We start from the raw sequence: 23246 nt of genomic DNA on the forward strand, positions 1-23246 counted from the left end.
ACTAAAAATACTTTTTTTATTTCAAAATATACCGATAAGATTAGATAAGGAGTTCTTTGGAAATTTAAACAAAATTATATATGAATTCATCTGGCAAGGGAAGAAACCAAGAATTAAGTTAAAACTATTACAGGATTTGAAAGAAAGAGGGGGATTTGGCCTTCCCGACTGGGAAAAATACTACCAAGTGGCAGCTCTCATGTGAGTAAGGGATTGGATAAATTTAGAAAACAGGAGGCTATTAATATTGGAAGGTCACAACATGCAAACGGGGTGGCATACTGTCCTTTGGGAACATAGTACCCACCAGTACTTCCATAAGCACCTCATTAGACGAGCCTTATTGGATGTTTGGGTAAAAATTAAACAACAAAATTACATGGAAATCCCAAATTGGTTATCAACATTGGAGATGTTTGTACACCCAAACTTCATGAAATCAGGAAGAGTAGTTACTTATAAGGACATACTAAATGAAAGAGGAGAACTAAAGTCTAGGCAAGATTTACACAAGGAAGGGATAGAATTGGAATGGTGGGCATATTTATAAGTTCAATCACAATACATGAAAGATAAAAAAGAATGGGGAATAAAGATAGAATCTATGGAATTAGATAAAATTCTGCTAGGAACAGATGAGAAAATGATAAGGAAAATATACAAATACCTATTGGATTACACAATGGCAGAAGAACAGGTGGAAGAAACTATGCTGGCCTGGGGTAAAAACTTTGATTATAGTATTGATTTAGATAAATGGCAGGAATTATAGGAAAGAAATAGAAAATTAACCCTAGCTACTACATACAAAGAAAATCTATATAAGATGTTCTATAGGTGGCATCTCTCACCCACAAGATTAGCTAAGAGGAATAAAAACCTCTCACCAATGTGTTGGAAATGCAAAGTAGCGCCAGGAACCTATTACCATATGTGGTGGGTTTGCCCGAAAGCCAGGGACTATTGGCACCAGATAAAACATTGGCTAGAAAAGATGCTAAATCAAAACATAGAGTTAAGGCCAGAACTCTTCCTATTGGGTATAACAAGGGACAAATATTATAAAGATACGATATATCTAATGTTGCATATATTAACGGCGGTGAGATTGGTCTTTGCACAAAATTGGAAAAGTAAAGAAAACCCACCTGAAGAAGAGATAATAACTAAGATACTGACTTATGCAGAAGTGGACAGGCTGACTTTGAAACTCAAAGACAAGGGTGAAACAGAATATTATGAAATCTGGAACAAAATGTATCAATCAATGGCTGGGAAAGAGGAGGAAAGGTGGGATAGAGAAATATGGATAAATTGAGAATTATAGAATTAGTATTCTAGGTGAAAAATAAGAATTGAATTCATGTTGGATGTATTTTGCCTAGATAAAGAGATGCATATAGTTGAATATTGATCGTTTGTATTGTTATATATAAAATATGAATTGTTGTTATAAGGAAAAATTTGATGGAAATGTTGAAACCAGAAAAGTTGTACATGTCCAATGTTTTTAAACTGTATATTTAATAAAAAAAACTTTTAGAAAAAAGCATAGGAGTTGATCATCTGTTAGGTATACTTTAATTTTAATCTCTGTAGTTAAGTAGGAAAATGGACTCATTGGTTTAAGTGTCTTCTTCCAATTCTATAATTCTCCATCATATTAAATAATATGCTTAAGTAATTTATTAATATGTAACAATTCTTTATTAAATGCTTTTGCTAATCAAGCTCTTTTAAATGTTAGCCAAAATATAGAAGACATTTTACTTTTTTATACAGATGTGAATGAATGTGATCTAAATTCGAACATTTGCATGTTTGGAGAATGTGAGAACACCAAAGGATCCTTCATTTGTCATTGCCAACTGGGTTATTCTGTCAAGAAGGGAACCACTGGGTGCACAGGTATGATACCACAATACTATTTTTAAAAAACAAGCACAAACTTAGATTTGCCTCTGTGGAGAGGTTCTGAACATTTTTCATTTACTGATTTGGGCTTCCTTCTCGTGCTACTAAAAAAGGGGATTCCTCAGATAAGTGGATGCTGTCAGGTGGAAGAGGATATGCTGGTGAAGCGTAATATGAGCATGACTGATCCTAGATTTGGCGGGGGAGGGTTGCACAAGTGGCTCATGCAGTGTCATACGATTGGGCCAGGGCAGTGAGAAATGCTTGGACAGGGATGCAAATGACTTGCTGGGGTGACTTGTGACCTTCCCTGCCAGCTTCCCCATTCACTTTGCTTGTAGGAAGCTAGCAGGGAAAATCACAAATTCAGTCACGTGACTGGGGTGCTGCAACTTTTATAAGTGTGAGCCAACTGCTAAGCATACAGATTGTAACTAAAGGGTTGCTAACGAGTAGTCATTAGCTGATGACTACCTGTAGCTGAATTTGAAATCCCAGCACTTGAATTTTCTGTACTTTGTTTTATTTAAAAGCAAATATATGCTCATCAGAAAAATCTTATAAGGAATTTATTATTTTCACATACTTGTTTCTGTCCATTCTTGCTGTAATTTCCATAGATATGATGACATCAGTAGAAGTCAGATGAATGTAAAATGCTTTCTATGAAATTTGCATATCAGTTTCTGTTCTTGCCTTTAATTCATCCTTTCTTGCATGTAATTCAAGACACATGATTTTTAGTTTGTTTTGGAGGCTTTTTGTATTTGATTTATTGATATTTTTATTGGAATTAAATTGTATCTCTTCTGTCGTATCAAAAACTCGAAGAAAATGTGACACTGAGAGATGGGGCAGGTTTTCTTTTCATGTTATATTGGCTCCTTTATATATTTTGATACTTTTCTATGATTAATTGCTTACAATTGCCTATGTCACTGTATTTCTTTCTTAGGTTTATGAAATTAATATCCATTATTTTAAAATCTATATTAAATCCATGTTATGATTTATAGGTATTGTTTACGGTTATTTTATCAGTTGCAGACATTCTAAAAAGAGAAATAATCATGGTACTTAAAGTATGTGGTACATTAAAGCCATTATAATTATTACCAATACCAACCTAGCTAACATTTAACAAGTTAGTTGAAAGTTTCAGTATTTTAATGTTTAACATTTCTTTGTTTAGATGTGGATGAATGTGAGATTGGTGCCCACAACTGTGACATGCATGGTCTGTGTCTCAATGTTCCGGGAAGCTTCAGATGTAGCTGTAAGGAAGGATGGATTGGAAATGGAATTAAGTGTATAGGTGAGTAAAGATAAATTGATATATATTTTTTTGCCTAATAAAAAGGCAAATGTAAGTTATGTGTTTATTTTATAATTCTATAGGTTGATCAATAAGATAACTAGCTAACTGACACCACAGTAGCAGAATCAGTTGTATATATACTATTAGGAAATGGCTTTAAAAGAATTTCAACAAATTTCAGATAGAATCTCTCTTGTCCATATAGGCTAAATCAAATGTTTCTATTTTACATATTGGATGTATTGGTTATTTTAAGAGCAAACTTTTTAAAGTATCATTTAGAACTTTATATTTATCAGGGTTTCCTATTCCAAAAGATAATTTCAGACAACTGCTGCAAAAACAATGACCTTCACTGTCAGCTGTAAATTCATTCCCAATATAGTTTAGGCTGTGTATTTATTCAGTACTTTAAAAGTACATCTGTATATTTCACTGTTATTAACTATTCAAATATAACCATTATCCACAGGATAGTCAGTGAAACTTGCATGATTTCTAGTGTTTCCCAACTATTCTCATAGTTCACCAAATGTTTTTAGAAGACCTGAGATAGCATTTAACCAATTCATCAATTTTTTGATGTTTCAATAATAAATATCAAGCTAAACTTTTTGCTTTTTCAAGGGACTTATATCATAGTGATTGAAGCCAGTACTAATAGCTTTTAAGCCAACTTCTGCTAGCAATTTGCTTCTGTGAATTCTGTAGAGCCAATAATAGTTACTATTAATATGTTTATTATTTTTCTTTTTCTTACTATTCGTTTAATAGATCTTGATGAGTGTTCTAATGGAACACATCAATGTAGCATAAATGCTCAATGTGTGAATGCTCCTGGATCATATCATTGCACCTGTGCAGAAGGATTTACTGGGGATGGATTTATTTGTTCAGGTGAGAGAAAGTTTAAAGGTATTTTATGAAAGAATTATATGTAATTTAGAAGTTGAATTCAGAACGTCATGTGACAATGGATCAATTCAGCATTTACTTTTACGTGAACCTGAATATGGAGTTTCATCGAAGTCCTAACATTTCTGATACATCGTTTCAAAATACAGATTATTTTGAAAATGGTGTATGTATTTCTTTGGGAATAAAACTGATTTTTACTATTAATAAATTTAAGAAAAAGTGAATGAAATGAATTTCTAATCTATAAATGCTTAATGCTTTCATATTTTTAATTCAATAGATATTGATGAATGTGCAGAAAATATTAATCTGTGTGACAATGGACAATGTCTTAATATTCCTGGTGGATACCGTTGTGAATGTGAGATGGGCTTCACTTCAACTTCCAATAGCCGAACTTGCCAAGGTAATTCTAACCTCATTTTGAGTATCTGGAATACGACTGAGCAGTGGCTCAGCAATTAAGACCCCGGGCTTCTTGGTTGGAAAGCCAACAGCCCAGATTCAAGACCTGAGTGTCGCATGACGGGATGAGCTCTTGTCCTCACCCTAGCTCCTGCCAATCTAGCAATTTGAAAGCATGCAAATAGGTAAAGGTAAAGGTTCCCCTTGCACATACGTGCTAGTCGTTGCCGACTCTAGGGGGCGGTGCTCATCTCCGTTTCAAAGCCGAAGAGCCAGTGCTGTCCGAAGACATCTCCGTGGTCATGTGGCCGGCATGACTCAACGCCAAAGGTGCACGGAACGCTGTTACCTTCCCACCAAAAATAGTCCCTATTTTTTCTACTTGCATTTTTACGTGCTTTGAAAGTGCTAGGTTGGCAGAAGCTGGGACAAGTAACGGGAGCTCACCCCGTTACACAGCAGCACTAGGGATTCGAACCGCCCAGCTGCCGACCTTTCGATCGACAAGCTCAACATCCTAAGCCCTGAACCACCGCGTCCCTTTAAGCATGCAAATACCGGTAGCTAAATAGGTACCACTTCAGTGAGAAGGTAAGAGCATTTTGGCTGCATGACCACAGAAATGTATTTGGACATTTAATACCCCTTGAAACGGAGATGAGCACTGCCCCTATAGTCAGCAACAACTAGTGAAGTAAAATCCACAGGGATCCCCCCCCCTTTTTTTTTTTTTGAGAATTTAGATCAGATAGGAGAAAGTAAGTTCAGAGTTTTTGTGTGATGCAGAATATACACTATATGATTTACATCAATGGTGGGTTTCTACTGGTTCACCACGGTTCAGGCGAACTGGTAATGGCGGTGGTGGAAGGTTTTGCCCACCTGCCCGGATGTCATCATGGACACTCTGCACATGCACAGAAGGTTCTGCACATGCACAGAAGTGCCACGTTCGCACTCCCTGTTCCAAACTGGTAGCGAAGGTAAAAGGAACTCACTACTGATGTACATATAAGGCTAGCTATTTCTTTCAAGCAAAATGACTTTAATGAAGGTTTGCACAAGAAGTTTGCACTAGAGGTTTTTATGGCTTTGCACATAAAATGTTGCATTGAACAGTGGATTGACTATTTTTGTCAATTAACAAATAGCATGTAGAAAAAATGTTCCGGTTACACCATTGTATGTATATGGAAATATATTTCATTAATAGGGATCTTAGCAGTGGTGGAATTCAATTTTTTTTACTACCAGTTCTATGGACATAGCTTGGTGGGCGTGGTGTGGCTTGGTGGGCATGGCTTGGTGGCAAAATCTCCATTCCCACCCCATTCTGGGGGGAAAGATATTGCAAAATCTCCATTCCCACCCTACTCTGGGGCCAGCCAGAGGTGGTATTGGCCGGTTCTCCGAACTACTCAAAATTTCCACTACTGGTTCTCCAGAACCTGTCAGAACCTGCTGAATAGCACCCTGGATCTTAGAGAAGTGAATATAAGAATTTTGTATTTGTGATAATATATTTTTCAATAGATTTCAAAGTAAAATGAATTATTTAATTTAGTGACATGGCTGTGATCTTTCATAGTTCAGATGCATCATATCCATCACATTTATCTCTGCTGTGATAATTTAAACTTATTATTGCGGCTCCAGTTGTATTATTGTTTTTATTGCACTCTTTATTTTAGCTCTATTCTTATTTACGATTTTTAAAAATTATTTTGGCATGCTGTTTAAATTATTTCAATTTTGGGGGGGATTTAGATGTTTTGAATGGAAAACTACGTGCAATATGAATGCAATGTGATATGCAAATATTTTCAAATGATCTCTTTAAATGTTCCCATTATATACAAATATTGTATTCTAAGATATATACATTCTCTTCTGCAGATCCAATCTGGCTTGGTCGCTGGGAGCAGAGGTTTTGGTTTCCAAGTTTTAGGACTAGGGCTAGAGCCCATCTTCAGGGAACTTCTCTTTGGCAGAGTGTGAAGTTCCTTAAGGATGGGCTCTAGCACGAGTCCAAAAACTTGGAAGACAAAATCTCAGGTCCTGCTGATGTATCCAGATTGGATCCTGCAACATTATCCTGGGAATACTTATATTTGCCTTCATTCATGACATTATCTTCTTATTGTATAATAAAATTAATAGAGCCAACTGCCAAGGTTCCAAGTAACACCCCCAACGAGGCCTAACATTAACTTTCTAAGGAAACCACAGGGAACTGTATACATATAAGATTTAGACCTTTCAAATATAGGTTTGCATTCGATGAATTATTATGAAATAAATTATTGGGTATACAGTATGTGTTGTATTCATACATAGTAACTAATCATTTCTGATATTATCCTTTGTTTCAGATATTGATGAATGTGCCTTTCAGAATATATGTGTGTTTGGTACTTGCAATAATTTACCTGGCATGTTTCACTGTATTTGTGATGATGGCTATGAACTGGACAGAACTGGAGGAAATTGTACAGGTAAAAAAAATATGTCTCTGGGTGCGGTAGGTATGTATATGGAAGTATGTGTATAACCAATCCTCTATGTAAAAAGGTTAAAACATTACTGAGACAAAGAGAAAGTTATTTCCACTGGACTACTGTTCATTGATAATTTTTTTTCATATGGACTGTCGGCAAATATTTTCAAAAATACAAAATTACATATTCTTCCTATGAACAGATTAGGTAAAAGCCATAATTATAAACAATCTGCAAAAGATAAATGCCAGCATAAAAAAGTTATATGTACTAAAGTATAATTATATATTTGCTATAATAATGCTATAATAGCTATGAAATTCAATTATATTTTATATAATTAGATTTTGGTTAAAAGAAAGAATTCTGACTTGTTTTTTCATTATACTAATCATTGCTACAATATGCCGTGGTCTAGAGTAAAGATATTCACCTCCCACTCAGAAGGTTGAGAATTCAATGCTAGGCAGTGACCGATGTTTCTCTATCAGGACGCAAAGAGAAAATATCTGCAGCAAACTCCACATAGGCATCAAAAAGGGCATCCAAACTAGTAAACATTCAATTCCATTCAGTCACCCTGAGTCCACCCCAATAAAAGGGATAATACGGTCATAAAAATAATTTTAAAAAATCATTGCTAGAATATAGCCATGAAATGAAATGTTGTTTGGTTCAGTATTTCAGAAACTGGTTGAGATTCATAGATTGTGTTAAGTAAACAGTTAAGAAGGAAGTGTGTTTATTTTTTATTATGAAAAAAAACCTAATGAAATGAATATAAAGGCTTAAGATTAATTTCAGATGCATGTTTTTTACTTTAGATATTGATGAGTGTGCTGATCCTATAAATTGTGTCAATGGCTTTTGTGTAAATACTCCTGGGAGGTATGAATGTAACTGTCCTCCAGATTTCCAGCTGAACCCAACAGGAGTTGGCTGTGTTGGTATGTAGAATTACACATATAATTATTTTATTTAAAGGGAGAGGGAAGACTACCATATGGATGTTAGTATGGAGACAACAAAAATGACAACAAATGTTTCATGATGCAGATGATTCAAATTCATTAGATGTGCTAATCCAGTGGGATTGGCTGGCAAAAAGTGAACCATTGTGTTCAAATTGGTTCTTGAGGAACAAATTGACAACTAGGAAAATAGCAGGTTATAAAGCAACTAGAAATAACGATAATTATAGTTTATGACTGCACTGTAACTGAACTATAAAAAATCTAAAAAATTTTAAAAAAACTATTATTCTGCACATAAAATACTATACATTTTATGTTATATATGTTTGTGTTATAAACACAGCTTTATTACATGGTGTGTTTTGTGATATGCCTGATGACTTTACTTGAATAGAACAGAATAACCGAGTTGGAAGGGACTTTGGAGGTCTTCTAGTCCAATCCCTGCTTAGGCAGGAAACCCTATACCACTTCAGACAAATCAGCTTCCTCAACACCTGGAGGAAACTGTCTATCTGGACCCGTTCCAGTCCGGCTTCAGACCCGGTTAAAGCACCGAGACGGCTTTGGTCGCGTTGGTGGATGACCTCTGGAGAGCCCAAGACAGGGGTTGTTCCTCTGTCCTGGTTCTATTAGATCTCTCGGCGGCTTTTGATACCATCGACCATGGTATCCTGCTGCGACGGTTGAGGGGATTGGGAGTGGGAGGCACTGTGTATCAGTGGTTCTCCTCCTATCTCTCTGACCGTTCGCAGACGGTGTTGGCAGGGGGGCAGAGGTCTACCCCAAGGCGCCTCACTTGTGGGGTGCCTCAGGGGTCAGTTCTCTCGCCTCTCCTGTTCAACATCTATATGAAGCCGCTGGGTGAGGTTATCCGTGGTTTCGGGGTGGATTATCATCTGTACGCTGATGATACTCAGCTGTACATTTCCACCCCGAACAACCACAATGAAGCCATTGAGGTGATGGGCCGGTGTCTTGAGGCCGTACGGGTCTGGATGGGGAGGAACAGGCTCTGACTCAACCCTTCCAAGACAGAGTGGCTGTGGGTGCCGGCGTCCCGGTACAGTCAGCTTACACCATCGCTGACTGTGGGGGAGGAAGTACTGACCCCCAGGGAGGGAGTGCGCAACTTAGGCATTCTCCTGGACGATCGGCTGTCCTTAGAGGATCATTTGACAGCTGTCGCCAGGGGAGCTTTTTATCAGGTCCACCTGATCCGCCAGTTGCGCCCCTTCCTTGACCGGGACGCCTTACGCACGGTCACTCATGCCCTTGTCACTTCCCGCCTGGACTATTGCAATGCTCTCTACATGGGGTTCCCCTTGAAGAGCACCCGGAGGCTCCAGTTAGTCCAGAATGCGGCCGCGCGGGTGATAGAGGGAGCACCGCGCTGCTCCCATATAACACCTATCCTGCGCGGCCTACACTGGCTACCGGTAGTCTTCCGGGTGCAATTCAAGGTTTTGGTTACCATCTTTAAAGCGCTCCATGGCTTAGGACCGGGATACCTTCGAGACCGCCTTCTGCCACCGATTGCCTCCCAACGACCTGTGCGCTCCCACAGAGTGGGCCTCCTCAGGGTGCCGTCGACCAAACAATGTAGGTTGGCGACCCCCAGGAGGAGTGCGCAACTTAGGCATTCTCCTGGACGATCGGCTGTCCTTAGAGGATCATTTGACAGCTGTCGCCAGGGGAGCTTTTATCAGGTCCACCTGATCCGCCAGTTGCGCCTTCCTTGACCGGGACGCCACGCACGGTCACTCATGCCCTCGTCACTTCCCGCCTGGACTATTGCAATGCTCTCTACATGGGGTTCCCTTGAAGAGCACCCGAGGCTCCAGTTAGTCCAGAATGCGGCCGCTGGTGATAGAGGGAGCACCGCTGCTCCCATATAACACCTATCCTGCGCGGCCTACACTGGCTACCGTAGTCTTCCGGTGCAATTCAAGGTTTTGGTTACCATCTTTAAAGCGCCCATGGCTTAGGACCGGGATACCTTGAGACCGCCTTCTGCCACCGATTGCCTCCCAACGACCTGTGCGCTCCCACAGAGTGGGCCTCCTCAGGGTGCCGTCGACCAAACAATGTAGGTTGGCGACCCCAGGAGGAGTGCGCAACTTAGGCATTCTCCTGGACGATCGGCTGTCCTTAGAGGATCATTTGACAGCTGTCGCCAGGGGAGCTTTTATCAGGTCCACCTGATCCGCCAGTTGCGCCTTCCTTGACCGGGACGCCACGCACGGTCACTCATGCCCTCGTCACTTCCCGCCTGGACTATTGCAATGCTCTCTACATGGGGTTCCCTTGAAGAGCACCCGAGGCTCCAGTTAGTCCAGAATGCGGCCGCTGGTGATAGAGGGAGCACCGCTGCTCCCATATAACACCTATCCTGCGCGGCCTACACTGGCTACCGTAGTCTTCCGGTGCAATTCAAGGTTTTGGTTACCATCTTTAAAGCGCCCATGGCTTAGGACCGGGATACCTTCGAGACCGCCTTCTGCCACCGATTGCCTCCCAACGACCTGTGCGCTCCCACAGAGTGGGCCTCCTCGGGGTGCTGTCGACCAAACAATGTAGGTTGGCGACCCCAGGAGGAGTGCGCAACTTAGGCATTCTCCTGGACGATCGGCTGTCCTTAGAGGATCATTTGACAGCTGTCGCCAGGGGAGCTTTTATCAGGTCCACCTGATCCGCCAGTTGCGCCTTCCTTGACCGGGACGCCACGCACGGTCACTCATGCCCTCGTCACTTCCCGCCTGGACTATTGCAATGCTCTCTACATGGGGTTCCCTTGAAGAGCACCGGAGGCTCCAGTTAGTCCAGAATGCGGCCGCTGGTGATAGAGGGAGCACCGCTGCTCCCATATAACACCTATCCTGCGCGGCCTACACTGGCTACCGTAGTCTTCCGGTGCAATTCAAGGTTTTGGTTACCATCTTTAAAGCGCCCATGGCTTAGGACCGGGATACCTTGAGACCGCCTTCTGCCACCGATTGCCTCCCAACGACCTGTGCGCTCCCACAGAGTGGGCCTCCTCAGGGTGCCGTCGACCAAACAATGTAGGTTGGCGACCCCAGGAGGAGTGCGCAACTTAGACGTTCTCCTGGATGATCGGCTGTCCTTAGAGGATCATTTGACAGCTGTCGCCAGGGGAGCTTCTAACCAGGTCCACCTGATCCGCCAGTTGCGCCCCTTCCTTGACCGGGACGCCTTACGCACGGTCACTCATGCCCTTGTCACTTCCCGCCTGGACTATTGCAATGCTCTCTACATGGGGCTCCCCTTGAAGAGCACCCGGAGGCTCCAGTTAGTCCAGAATGCGGCCCGGCAGGTGATAGAGGGACCCCCCCGCTGCTCCCATATACCCCCTATCCTGCGCGCCCTACACTGGCTACCGGTAGTCTTCCGGGTGCAATTCAAGGTTTTGGTTGCCATCTTTAAAGCGCTCCATGGCTTAGGACCGGGATACCTTTGAGACCGCCTTCTGCCGCCGATTGCCTCCCAACAACCTGTGCGCTCCCACAGAGTGGGCTTCCTCAGGGTGCCGTCGACCAAACAATGTAGGTTGGCGACCCCAGGAGGAGTGCGCAACTTAGGCATTCTCCTGGACGATCGGCTGTCCTTAGAGGATCATTTGACAGCTGTCGCCAGGGGAGCTTTTATCAGGTCCACCTGATCCGCCAGTTGCGCCTTCCTTGACCGGGACGCCACGCACGGTCACTCATGCCCTCGTCACTTCCCGCCTGGACTATTGCAATGCTCTCTACATGGGGTTCCCCTTGAAGAGCACCCGGAGGCTCCAGTTAGTCCAGAATGCGGCCGCGCGGGTGATAGAGGGAGCACCGCGCTGCTCCCATATAACACCTATCCTGCGCGGCCTACACTGGCTACTGGTAGTCTTCCGGGTGCAATTCAAGGTTTTGGTTACCATCTTTAAAGCGCTCCATGGCTTAGGACCGGGATACCTTCGAGACCGCCTTCTGCCACCGATTGCCTCCCAACGACCTGTGCGCTCCCACAGAGTGGGCCTCCTCAGGGTGCCGTCGACCAAACAATGTAGGTTGGCGACCCCCAGGAGGAGGGCCTTCTCTGTGGCGGCACCAGCCCTGTGGAATGAGCTTCCTCCAGGATTACGACAACTCCCCGACCTCCGGACCTTCAGACGTGAACTGAAGACTCTATTATTTCAGCGTGCGGGACTAGCCTAAGAACAAAATTTTTTAGTTAAATTTTAATGGGGGTTTTACTGGTTTTTACTTTTTTAGTGATCAGGCTATGATAATATTTAGTTTTAACTGGGTTTCCGCCCTGAGTCCTACGGGAGATGGTGCGGTATATAAGTTTGATAAATAAATAAATAAATAAAATAAATAAATGGTTGTCCAATCTCTTCTTAAAAACTTCCAGTGTTTGAGAATTCACAACTTCTGGAGGCAAGTTGTTCCACTGGTTAATTGTTCTGTCAGGAAATTTCTTCTTAGTTCTAGGTTGCTTCTCTCCTTGATTAGTTTCCACCCATTGCTTCTTGTCCTGCCCTTAGGTGCTTTGGAGACTAGCTTGACTCCCTCTTCTTTGTGGCAGCACCTGAGATATCGGAACACACCTATCATGTCACCCCTAGTTCTTCTTTTCATTAAACTAGATATACCCAATTCCAGCAACCGTTCTTTATATGTTTTAACCTCCAGTCCCCTAATCATTTTTGTTGCTTTTCTCTGCATCTTTCTAGAGTCTCTACATCTTTACATTGTGGCAACCAAAACTGGATGCAGTATTCCAAGTGTGGCCTTACCAAGGCATTATAAAGTGGTATTAACACTTCACGTGATCTTGATTCTATCCCTCTATTAATGCAGCCTAGAACTGTGTTGGCTTTTTTTGGTAGTTGTAACTCTCTCACATACTAATGAGCGAGGTACCACCTAAAAATATGAAAGAGAACATATTTTTAAGTTTAGTATCTAGGTTAAGTGAAAAAACAGCCTGATAGTCATAGTCAGTGCTTCATAGCTATTACAATAAACAAGCTGTAGTTTTTCTTGTTTATGTAAAACTTCTTGGATTATTCTTAGATTAAAACATTTGTGGAATACCTTTCTATATTGAATACATCTCCTTACCTCCAAATTGTTTCCTTCATGGTGCAGAACACAGGAGACATAATTTGTGTTCTACTTTCCATCTCTATTCTGGTGCTGTTAGGGCTGTCGCTAGAAAAACCAAATGCTGTTTTCTTAGAGCTAATTTATTTATTTATTTATTTATTTTATTTATTTATTAAATTTTTATACCGCCCTTCTCCCGAAGGACTCAGGGCGGTGTACAGCCTTATTTAAAACACATAGATACACAAAAATCCGAGATTTAAAATACATTTAAAACGAAATATTTAACAGGCCAAATTTACTAAAACGGTCAATCCCGATATAAACCTTTAAAATTTTAAAATTATAAATAAATTAATACATTAAAATTTAATTAAAATTAAGTTAAAATTAAATTAAAATGCTTAAAATACTTAGGCTAGTCCCGCCCGATTAAATAATAGAGTCTTCAGTTCCCGTTTGAAGGTTCGGAGGTCAGGAAGTTGACGCAGCCCTGGAGGTAACTCATTCCATAGGGTCGGTGCTGCCACAGAGAAGGGTCTCCCCCTGCGGGCCACCAGCCGACACTGTTTGGCTGATGGCACCCGGAGCAAGCCCACTCTGTGGGAGCGCACAGGTCGTTGGGAGGCTATCGGCGGCAGAAGGCGGTCTCGTAAATAGCCTGGTCCTAAGCCATGGAGGGCTTTAAAGGTGAGCACTAACACCTTGAATTGCACCCGGAAGGCTACTGGCAGCCAGTGCAGGCCGCGCAGGATAGGTGTTATATGGGAGCAACGTGGTGCTCCCACTATTACCCGTGCAGCCGCATTTTGGACTACCTGGAGCCTCCCGGTGCTCTTCAAGGGGAGCCCCATGTAGAGAGCATTGCAATAGTCCAGGCGAGAGGTGACGAGGGCGTGAGTGACTGTTCGTAGAGAGTCCCGGTCAAGGAAGGGGCACAACTGGCGCATCACTCGAACCTGGTAAAATGCTCCCCTGGCGACGGCCGTCAGGTGCTCCTCTAGGGACAGCCGATCGTCCAGGAGAACGCCCAAGTTGCGTACCCTTCCCCTGGGGTCAGAACTTCACCCCCCCACAGTCAGCGAAGGCGTAAGCTGACTGTACCGGGACGCCGGAACCCACAGCCACTCTGTCTTGGTGGGATTGAGCTGGAGCCTGTTCCTCCCCATCCAGACCCGCACGGCCTCTAGACACCGATACATCACCTCGACAGCTTCGCTGGGGTGGTTCAGGTTGGAAATGTACAGCTGAGTATCGTCAGCGTACAGATGATAGTCCACCCCGAAGCCACAGATAGCCTTACCCAGTGGTTTCATATAGATGTTGAACAGGAGAGGCGAGAGAACCGACCCCTGAGGCACCCCACAAGTGAGGCGCCCGCGGCCGATCTCTGCCCCTGTCAACACCGTCTGCGACGGTCAGAGAGATAGGAGGAGAACCACCGGTAAACGGTGCCTCCCACTCCCAAACTCCCCAACCGGCGCAGCAGGATACCATGGTCGATGGTATCAAAAGCCGATGAAAGATCTAACAGGACCAGGGCAGAGGAACAACCCCTATCCCTGGTCCACAAACGCGACCAAAGCTGTCTCCGTGCTATACCCGGACCGGAAGCCAGACTGGAACGGGTCTAGATAGACAGCTTCATCCAGGTACTGGGGAAGCTGCCATGCCACCACACTCTCTACAACCTTCGCCACAAAGCGAAGGTTGGAGACTGGACGGTAATTACCCAAAATAGCTGGGTCCAGGGAAGGCTTCTTAAGGAGGGGTCTCACCACTGCCTCTTTCAAGGCGGCAGGAAAGACCCCTTCCTGCAAGGAAGCATTAATAATCCCCCGGAGCCAGCCTCGTGTCACCTCCTGAGTGGCCAGCACCAGCCAGGAGGGACACGGGTCCAGTAAACATGTAGTGGCATGTAACCTCCCCAGCAACCTGTCCATGTCCTCGGGAGCCACAGAATCAAACTCATCCCAAACAACATCAACAAGACGTGTCTCAGTCATCTCATCCGGATTATCACAATCTTGGTCCAAACTATCCCGAAGCTGAGCGATTTTATCGTATAGATAACCACTAAACTCCTCAGCACATCCCTGCAAGGGGTCATCCCGTCCCCCCTGGTGTAGGAGGAAGCGGGTCACCCGAAACAGGGCGGCCGGGCGGTTATCTGCCGACGCAATGAGGGTGGAAACGTAAGAATGTTTCGCCTCCCTCAGTGCCACTAGGTAGGTCTTCAAAAAAGACCTAACTAGTGTCCAATCAGCCTCGGAACGGCTGGACCTCCAGGTACTCTCTAGGTGTCTTCTCCGGCGTTTCATCTCTCTCAGCTCCTCGGAGAACCAAGGAGCCAATTGAGATCTGCGCCGGGTCAGAGGCCGCAAAGGCACGACACGGTCCAAAGCCCCAGCCACGGCCTGTTCCCAGGCCGCAACTAGTTCTTCGGTCGTGCCGTGGGCAAGATCCTCAGGGAACGGCCCAAGCTCCGTCAGGAACCTCTCGGGGTCCATCAGGCGCCTGGGACGGAACCAACGCATTGGTTCCGTCTCCCTGCGGTGGTGAGCAGCGGTCTGGAAGTCTAGGCGGAGGAGAAAATGATCTGACCATGACACAGGTATCGTCACTAAATCTCCTAATACCAGATCATTAAACCACTGTCCAGAGATATAAATCAAGTCTAGTGTGGACCCCCCCCCCATGTGTGTAGGACCATCAGTTACTTGAATCAGGTCCAAGGCCGTCATGGAAGCCTGGAACTCCTGGACCACCGTTGATGACAAGCCGGCCGATGGCAAGTTGAAATCCCCCATGACCAAAAGTCTGGGAATCTCAACCGCCACTCCGGCAAGCACGAAATGATTTCCTAAGTTTAATAATAGGGATGAAATTAGAACTGGTTACTATAGTCATATACTATATGACTAGGGCTGCGGTGTGGTTCAGGCTGTAAGATAGCCTGTTATTAAACACAGCTGCCTGCAATTACTGCAGGCTCGAGTCCCACCAGGCCCAAGGTTGACTCAGCCTTCCATCCTTTATAAGGTAGGTAAAATGAGGACCCAGATTGTTGGGGGGGCAATAAGTTGACTTTGTATATAAATATACAAATAGAATGAGACTATTGCCTTACACAATGTAAGCCGCCCTGAGTCTTCGGAGAAGGGCGGATATAAATGTAAATAAAAATAAATAAAAAAATAAATAAAAAATTTGTTCATTTGTTTTTTCCTTAAATTTGTTCACTGCTCTCTCTACAGTGTCATTTTAATGACACACTGATCAACACCTCTTTATTTTCTTTTGTTCTATCCAGATAACAGAGTTGGTAACTGTTACTTGAAATATGGACCAAGGGGTGATGGAAGTCTGTCCTGCAGTACTGAAATTGGTGTTGGAGTCAGTCGTTCTTCTTGTTGCTGTTCTTTGGGAAAAGCCTGGGGGAATCCCTGTGAGACATGCCCACCTGTAAATAGCAGTAAGAAAATGACTCTGTTAGGTGGGAGGACAAAGAACTAATATAGCAGATAATATGGCTATATACATAAGCCACAAGGGCTTCTATAAACCAGTGCTTATGAGGAATCTGAGGTGATACATCACCTTGTCAAAGTTCCTTCCTATGCTTCTATCACATGTCAAATTAATCCTCATGACTTGGTTTTATTCTTGGTTGTTTTATTTAATCCCTAGGTGAATATAATACCTTGTGTCCAGGAGGCGAAGGCTTCAGACCAAATCCTATAACAATTATCTTAGAAGGTATTTTTGTTTCTTTCAGTACAGCCATGGGTTTTGCTGATAGTAGTCAGATTAGTCAATTATCTATAAAAGGGAGATTTGCAGATTGAAGTTAGAGAGAAAGTACTTTCAAATTTAGAATAAATTTACAATAAACTTTTTAAATATAGATGGGAAGATTGATAAAAGTTCATGATGATAATTCAACCTTCTCCATTTATATAATTTTTCCACAAATTCACAATTTCCTTTTGAAATGCTGATGTCCTTAGAATTTCTTGTTGGATTTGGCAGGTCTTACTGTTAAAGGGGAATAAGGACGTTAATATTAGTTGCCCAAATTTTATTACTTTTGGTATCTCTAAGGAATTTCCATCATCACTTCAGAAAAAGAATAATTAGAAATATGAATTGGCAACTCTATACTTGAGTATTAGTTCCTGCTGAAAGACAGAAAAAGGCTCAAAATGAAAAGTTACTGAATATGTATTAAAATTGCTGCAAAATGTCTAAGATTGGTTAAATCAAATTAATAAAGCCAGTAATTAATAGTAAGTATCATTTAATTGTAATGATTTTGGGAGGAAAATCAAATCTCAGTATTTTAATATTGTACTTACTGGTAATATTTTTCCATCCAAAATTATGAGAATAAAATATTCTTTTAACTTTGCATGGGTAATCATTTATTTGCAGTTCCCCCCCCCCCAAGATCTCTGTAATAACAAAGTAAGCAGATTTATAATAAAAACTAAAAGCATAAGTTAATGATTTAAAAGTAGTCTTTCATGTAAGTTTTATCAGCCAAGAAACATGGCCTTATTTTTTCTTCGCAGACATTGATGAATGCCAAGAATTGCCTGGTCTATGCCAAGGTGGAAACTGTATCAATACTTTTGGCAGCTTCCAATGTGAATGTCCCCATGGGTACTATCTCAGTGAAGAAACACGTATCTGTGAAGGTGAAAATTCTTATTTTTCCTTACAGCAGGAATGGAAAAACAATATTCTTAAGCAATATTTTGTCCCACAACTATTTTCCTTTTGAGAATATTCTATATGTATTTAATGTGGAGTCATAAATTAAAACTTGTGGGTTCTAGCTATTCTGCAGATCCCATTACTGAATTTCTTAGAAATAATAGAAATTGAATCCTGACTTCTTTGTATTCTGATATTAACTCAAATAACTCAATGGGATACAAATTATTTCCTTTCCCATGAAATTTCTTCAAAAATAGGTTCAAGAAGTTCAAAAAGGTATTGGGGAGGGATTGTACAGGCGGAGAACATTATCCCATCTGTACGGTGAGTGGGAGGGGCAGATATGGCGGAGGCAGGGGCGTATCGCTCTTTGGGAGCACGTGTTCGATGTTTAAAAGCGATCACGTGCTCCGCCCCCAGTCCTCACTCGTTCCCGGATGGTCAAGACCCTCAGAGCTTGGGTCTTAGGCTGATGCTTTGCAATGCCGGTCCGTGGTTAACAAGGCTCCCCTGATTTGTGATCTTATTCAGAGGAGTCCGCGGACCTTATGGGCATTACGGAGACCTGGTTGGGCACAGAAGGGGTGTACCCTGGTCGAACTGTGCCCTCCGGGTTTCCGTGCATTCCATCAGCCGAGGACCCAAGGTAGGGTGAGGGGTGGCGGTTGTGATTAAAGAAAGTCTGGAGCCGAGGGAGTCCACTGTTCCTCAGATAGCTGGCTGTGAATCCTCCTTGTGAAGTGGGGCCACGGAATCAGCTGAGTGTCATCAGCGTACAGCTGATAACTCACCCCGAAGCCACTGATGACCTCGCACAACGGCTTCATATAGATGTTGAACAGGAGAGGCGCAAGAATCGACCCCTGAGGCACCCCACAAGTAAGGCGCCTCGCGGTCGATCTCTGCCCCCCTGTCAACACCGTCTGCAACCGGTCAGAGAGATAGGAGGAGAACCACCGATAAACGGTGCCTCCCACTCCCAAACTCCCCAACCGGCGCAGCAGGATACCATGGTCGATGGTATCAAAAGCCGATGAGAGATCTAACAGGACCAAGGCAGAGGAACAACCCCTATCCCTGGTCCACAAACGCGACCAAAGCTGTCTCCGTGCTATACCCGGACCGGAAGCCAGACTGGAACGGGTCTAGATAGACAGCTTCATCCAGGTACTGGGGAAGCTGCCATGCCACCACACTCTCTACAACCTTCGCCACAAAGCGAAGGTTGGAGACTGGACGGTAATTACCCAAAATAGCTGGGTCCAGGGAAGGCTTCTTAAGGAGGGGTCTCACCACTGCCTCTTTCAAGGCGGCAGGAAAGACCCCTTCCTGCAAGGAAGCATTAATAATCCCCCGGAGCCAGCCTCGTGTCACCTCCTGAGTGGCCAGCACCAGCCAGGAGGGACACGGGTCCAGTAAACATGTAGTGGCATGTAACCTCCCCAGCAACCTGTCCATGTCCTCGGGAGCCACAGAATCAAACTCATCCCAAACAGCATCAACAAGACGTGTCTCAGTCATCTCATCCGGATTATCACAATCTTGGTCCAAACTATCCGAAGCTGAGCGATTTTATCGATAGATAACCACTAAACTCCTCAGCACATCCCTGCAGGTCATCCCGTCCCCTGGTGTAGGAGGAGCGGTCACCCGAAACAGGGCGGCCGGGCGGTTATCTGCCGACGCAATGAGGGTGGAAACGTAAGAATGTTTCGCCTCCCTCAGTGCCACTAGGTAGGTCTTCAAAAAAGACCTAACTAGTGTCCAATCAGCCTCGGAACGGCTGGACCTCCAGGTACTCTCTAGGTGTCTTCTCCGGCGTTTCATCTCTCTCAGCTCCTCGGAGAACCAAGGAGCCAATTGAGATCTGCGCCGGGTCAGAGGCCGCAAAGGCACGACACGGTCCAAAGCCCCAGCCACGGCCTGTTCCCAGGCCGCAACTAGTTCTTCGGTCGTGCCGTGGGCAAGATCCTCAGGGAACGGCCCAAGCTCCGTCAGGAACCTCTCGGGGTCCATCAGGCGCCTGGGGCGGGACCAACGCATTGGTGCCGTCTCCCGCGGTGGTGAGCAGCGGTCTGAAAGTCTAGGCGGAGGAGAAATGATCTGACCATGACACAGGTATCGTCACTAAATCTCCTAATACCAGATCATTAAACCACTGTCCAGAGATATAAATCAAGTCTAGTGTGGACCCCCCCCCCCATGTGTGTAGGACCATCAGTTACTTGAATCAGGTCCAAGGCCGTCATGGAAGCCTGGAACTCCTGGACCACCGTTGATGACAAGCCGGCCGATGGCAAGTTGAAATCCCCCATGACCAAAAGTCTGGGAATCTCAACCGCCACTCCGGCAAGCACGAAATGATTTCCTAAGTTTAATAATAGGGATGAAATTAGAACTGGTTACTATAGTCATATACTATTTGACTAGGGCTGCGGTGTGGTTCAGGCTGTAAGATAGCCTGTTATTAAACACAGCTGCCTGCAATTACTGCAGGCTCGAGTCCCACCAGGCCCAAGGTTGACTCAGCCTTCCATCCTTTATAAGGTAGGTAAAATGAGGACCCAGATTGTTGGGGGGGCAATAAGTTGACTTTGTATATAAATATACAAATAGAATGAGACTATTGCCTTACACAATGTAAGCCGCCCTGAGTCTTCGGAGAAGGGCGGGATATAAATGTAAATAAAAATAAATAAAAAAATAAATAAAAAATTTGTTCATTTGTTTTTTCCTTAAATTTGTTCACTGCTCTCTCTACAGTGTCATTTTAATGACACACTGATCAACACCTCTTTATTTTCTTTTGTTCTATCCAGATAACAGAGTTGGTAACTGTTACTTGAAATATGGACCAAGGGGTGATGGAAGTCTGTCCTGCAGTACTGAAATTGGTGTTGGAGTCAGTCGTTCTTCTTGTTGCTGTTCTTTGGGAAAAGCCTGGGGGAATCCCTGTGAGACATGCCCACCTGTAAATAGCAGTAAGAAAATGACTCTGTTAGGTGGGAGGACAAAGAACTAATATAGCAGATAATATGGCTATATACATAAGCCACAAGGGCTTCTATAAACCAGTGCTTATGAGGAATCTGAGGTGATACATCACCTTGTCAAAGTTCCTTCCTATGCTTCTATCACATGTCAAATTAATCCTCATGACTTGGTTTTATTCTTGGTTGTTTTATTTAATCCCTAGGTGAATATAATACCTTGTGTCCAGGAGGCGAAGGCTTCAGACCAAATCCTATAACAATTATCTTAGAAGGTATTTTTGTTTCTTTCAGTACAGCCATGGGTTTTGCTGATAGTAGTCAGATTAGTCAATTATCTATAAAAGGGAGATTTGCAGATTGAAGTTAGAGAGAAAGTACTTTCAAATTTAGAATAAATTTACAATAAACTTTTTAAATATAGATGGGAAGATTGATAAAAGTTCATGATGATAATTCAACCTTCTCCATTTATATAATTTTTCCACAAATTCACAATTTCCTTTTGAAATGCTGATGTCCTTAGAATTTCTTGTTGGATTTGGCAGGTCTTACTGTTAAAGGGGAATAAGGACGTTAATATTAGTTGCCCAAATTTTATTACTTTTGGTATCTCTAAGGAATTTCCATCATCACTTCAGAAAAAGAATAATTAGAAATATGAATTGGCAACTCTATACTTGAGTATTAGTTCCTGCTGAAAGACAGAAAAAGGCTCAAAATGAAAAGTTACTGAATATGTATTAAAATTGCTGCAAAATGTCTAAGATTGGTTAAATCAAATTAATAAAGCCAGCAATTAATAGTAAGTATCATTTAATTGTAATGATTTTGGGAGGAAAATCAAATCTCAGTATTTTAATATTGTACTTACTGGTAATATTTTTCCATCCAAAATTATGAGAATAAAATATTCTTTTAACTTTGCATGGGTAATCATTTATTTGCAGCTCCCCCCCCCCCCCAAGATCTCTGTAATAACAAAGTAAGCAGATTTATAATAAAAACTAAAAGCATAAGTTAATGATTTAAAAGTAGTCTTTCATGTAAGTTTTATCAGCCAAGAAACATGGCCTTATTTTTTCTTCGCAGACATTGATGAATGCCAAGAATTGCCTGGTCTATGCCAAGGTGGAAACTGTATCAATACTTTTGGCAGCTTCCAATGTGAATGTCCCCATGGGTACTATCTCAGTGAAGAAACACGTATCTGTGAAGGTGAAAATTCTTATTTTTCCTTACAGCAGGAATGGAAAAACAATATTCTTAAGCAATATTTTGTCCCACAACTATTTTCCTTTTGAGAATATTCTATATGTATTTAATGTGGAGTCATAAATTAAAACTTGTGGGTTCTAGCTATTCTGCAGATCCCATTACTGAATTTCTTAGAAATAATAGAAATTGAATCCTGACTTCTTTGTATTCTGATATTAACTCAAATAACTCAATGGGATACAAATTATTTCCTTTCCCATGAAATTTCTTCAAAAATAGGTTCAAGAAGTAAGTTCAAAAAGGTATTTGGGGGAGGGGATTGTACAGAGCGGAGAACATTATCCCATCTGTACGGTGAGTGGGAGGGGCAGATATGGCGGAGGCAGGGGGCCGTATCGCTCTTTGGGAGCACGTGTTCGATGTTTAAAAGCGATCACGTGCTCCGGCCCCCCAGTCCTCACTCGTTCCCCGGATGGTCAAGACCCTCAGAGCTTGGGTCTTAGGCTGATGCTTTGCAATGCCCGGTCCGTGGTTAACAAGGCTCCCCTGATTTGTGATCTTATTCAGAGGGAGTCCGCGGACCTTATGGGCATTACGGAGACCTGGTGGGGCACAGAGGGGGGTGTCCCCCTGGTCGAACTGTGCCCCCCGGGTTCCCGTGCATTCCATCAGCCGAGGACCCAAGGTAGGGGTGGGGGGGTGGCGGTTGTGATTAAAGAAAGTCTGGAGCCGAGGGAGTCCACTGTTCCTCAGATAGCTGGCTGTGAATCCCTCCTTGTGAAGTGGGGCCACCGGAATCAGATGGGGCTGTTGATCACGTACCTGGCTCCTTGCTGCGTGACTACAGCCCTACCTGAACTGCTAGAGGTGCTTGCTGGCGTGGCGGTGGAGATCCCCAGACTACTGGTCTTGGGGGATTTCAACCTGCCATCTGCCGGCTTGTCGTCGACGGTGGTTCAGGAGTTCCAGGCCTCCATGACGGCCTTGGACCTGATTCAAGTAACTGATGGCCCTACACACATTGGGGGAGGCGCGCTAGACTTGATTTTTATCTCTGGTCAGTGGGTAAATGATCTGGATTTAGGAGATTTAGTGAAAGAACCAGTGTCATGGTCAGATCATTTTCTTCTTCGCCTAGACTTTCAGACCGCCCACCACCGCAGGGAGACGGAGCCAATGCG

General features: G+C 43.3%; 1 protein-coding gene across 1 annotated transcript in view; it reads left to right on the plus strand.

Annotated features, from left to right (window-relative positions):
- Positions 1-23246, plus strand: part of FBN2 (fibrillin 2) — a 150518-nt gene that overhangs the window by 94910 nt on the left and 32362 nt on the right. The window contains exons 31-39 of the mRNA XM_058166657.1: positions 1783-1908; positions 3107-3229; positions 4007-4129; positions 4431-4556; positions 6928-7050; positions 7878-8000; positions 16449-16610; positions 16826-16894; positions 17710-17835. Coding sequence (XP_058022640.1) covers positions 1783-1908; positions 3107-3229; positions 4007-4129; positions 4431-4556; positions 6928-7050; positions 7878-8000; positions 16449-16610; positions 16826-16894; positions 17710-17835 — 1101 coding nt within the window. The remainder of the gene's footprint in view (positions 1-1782; positions 1909-3106; positions 3230-4006; positions 4130-4430; positions 4557-6927; positions 7051-7877; positions 8001-16448; positions 16611-16825; positions 16895-17709; positions 17836-23246) is intronic.

The sequence above is a fragment of the Ahaetulla prasina genome, chromosome 2 (genome assembly GCF_028640845.1).
Source record: "Ahaetulla prasina isolate Xishuangbanna chromosome 2, ASM2864084v1, whole genome shotgun sequence".
In the NCBI taxonomy this organism is placed as follows: domain Eukaryota; kingdom Metazoa; phylum Chordata; class Lepidosauria; order Squamata; family Colubridae; genus Ahaetulla; species Ahaetulla prasina.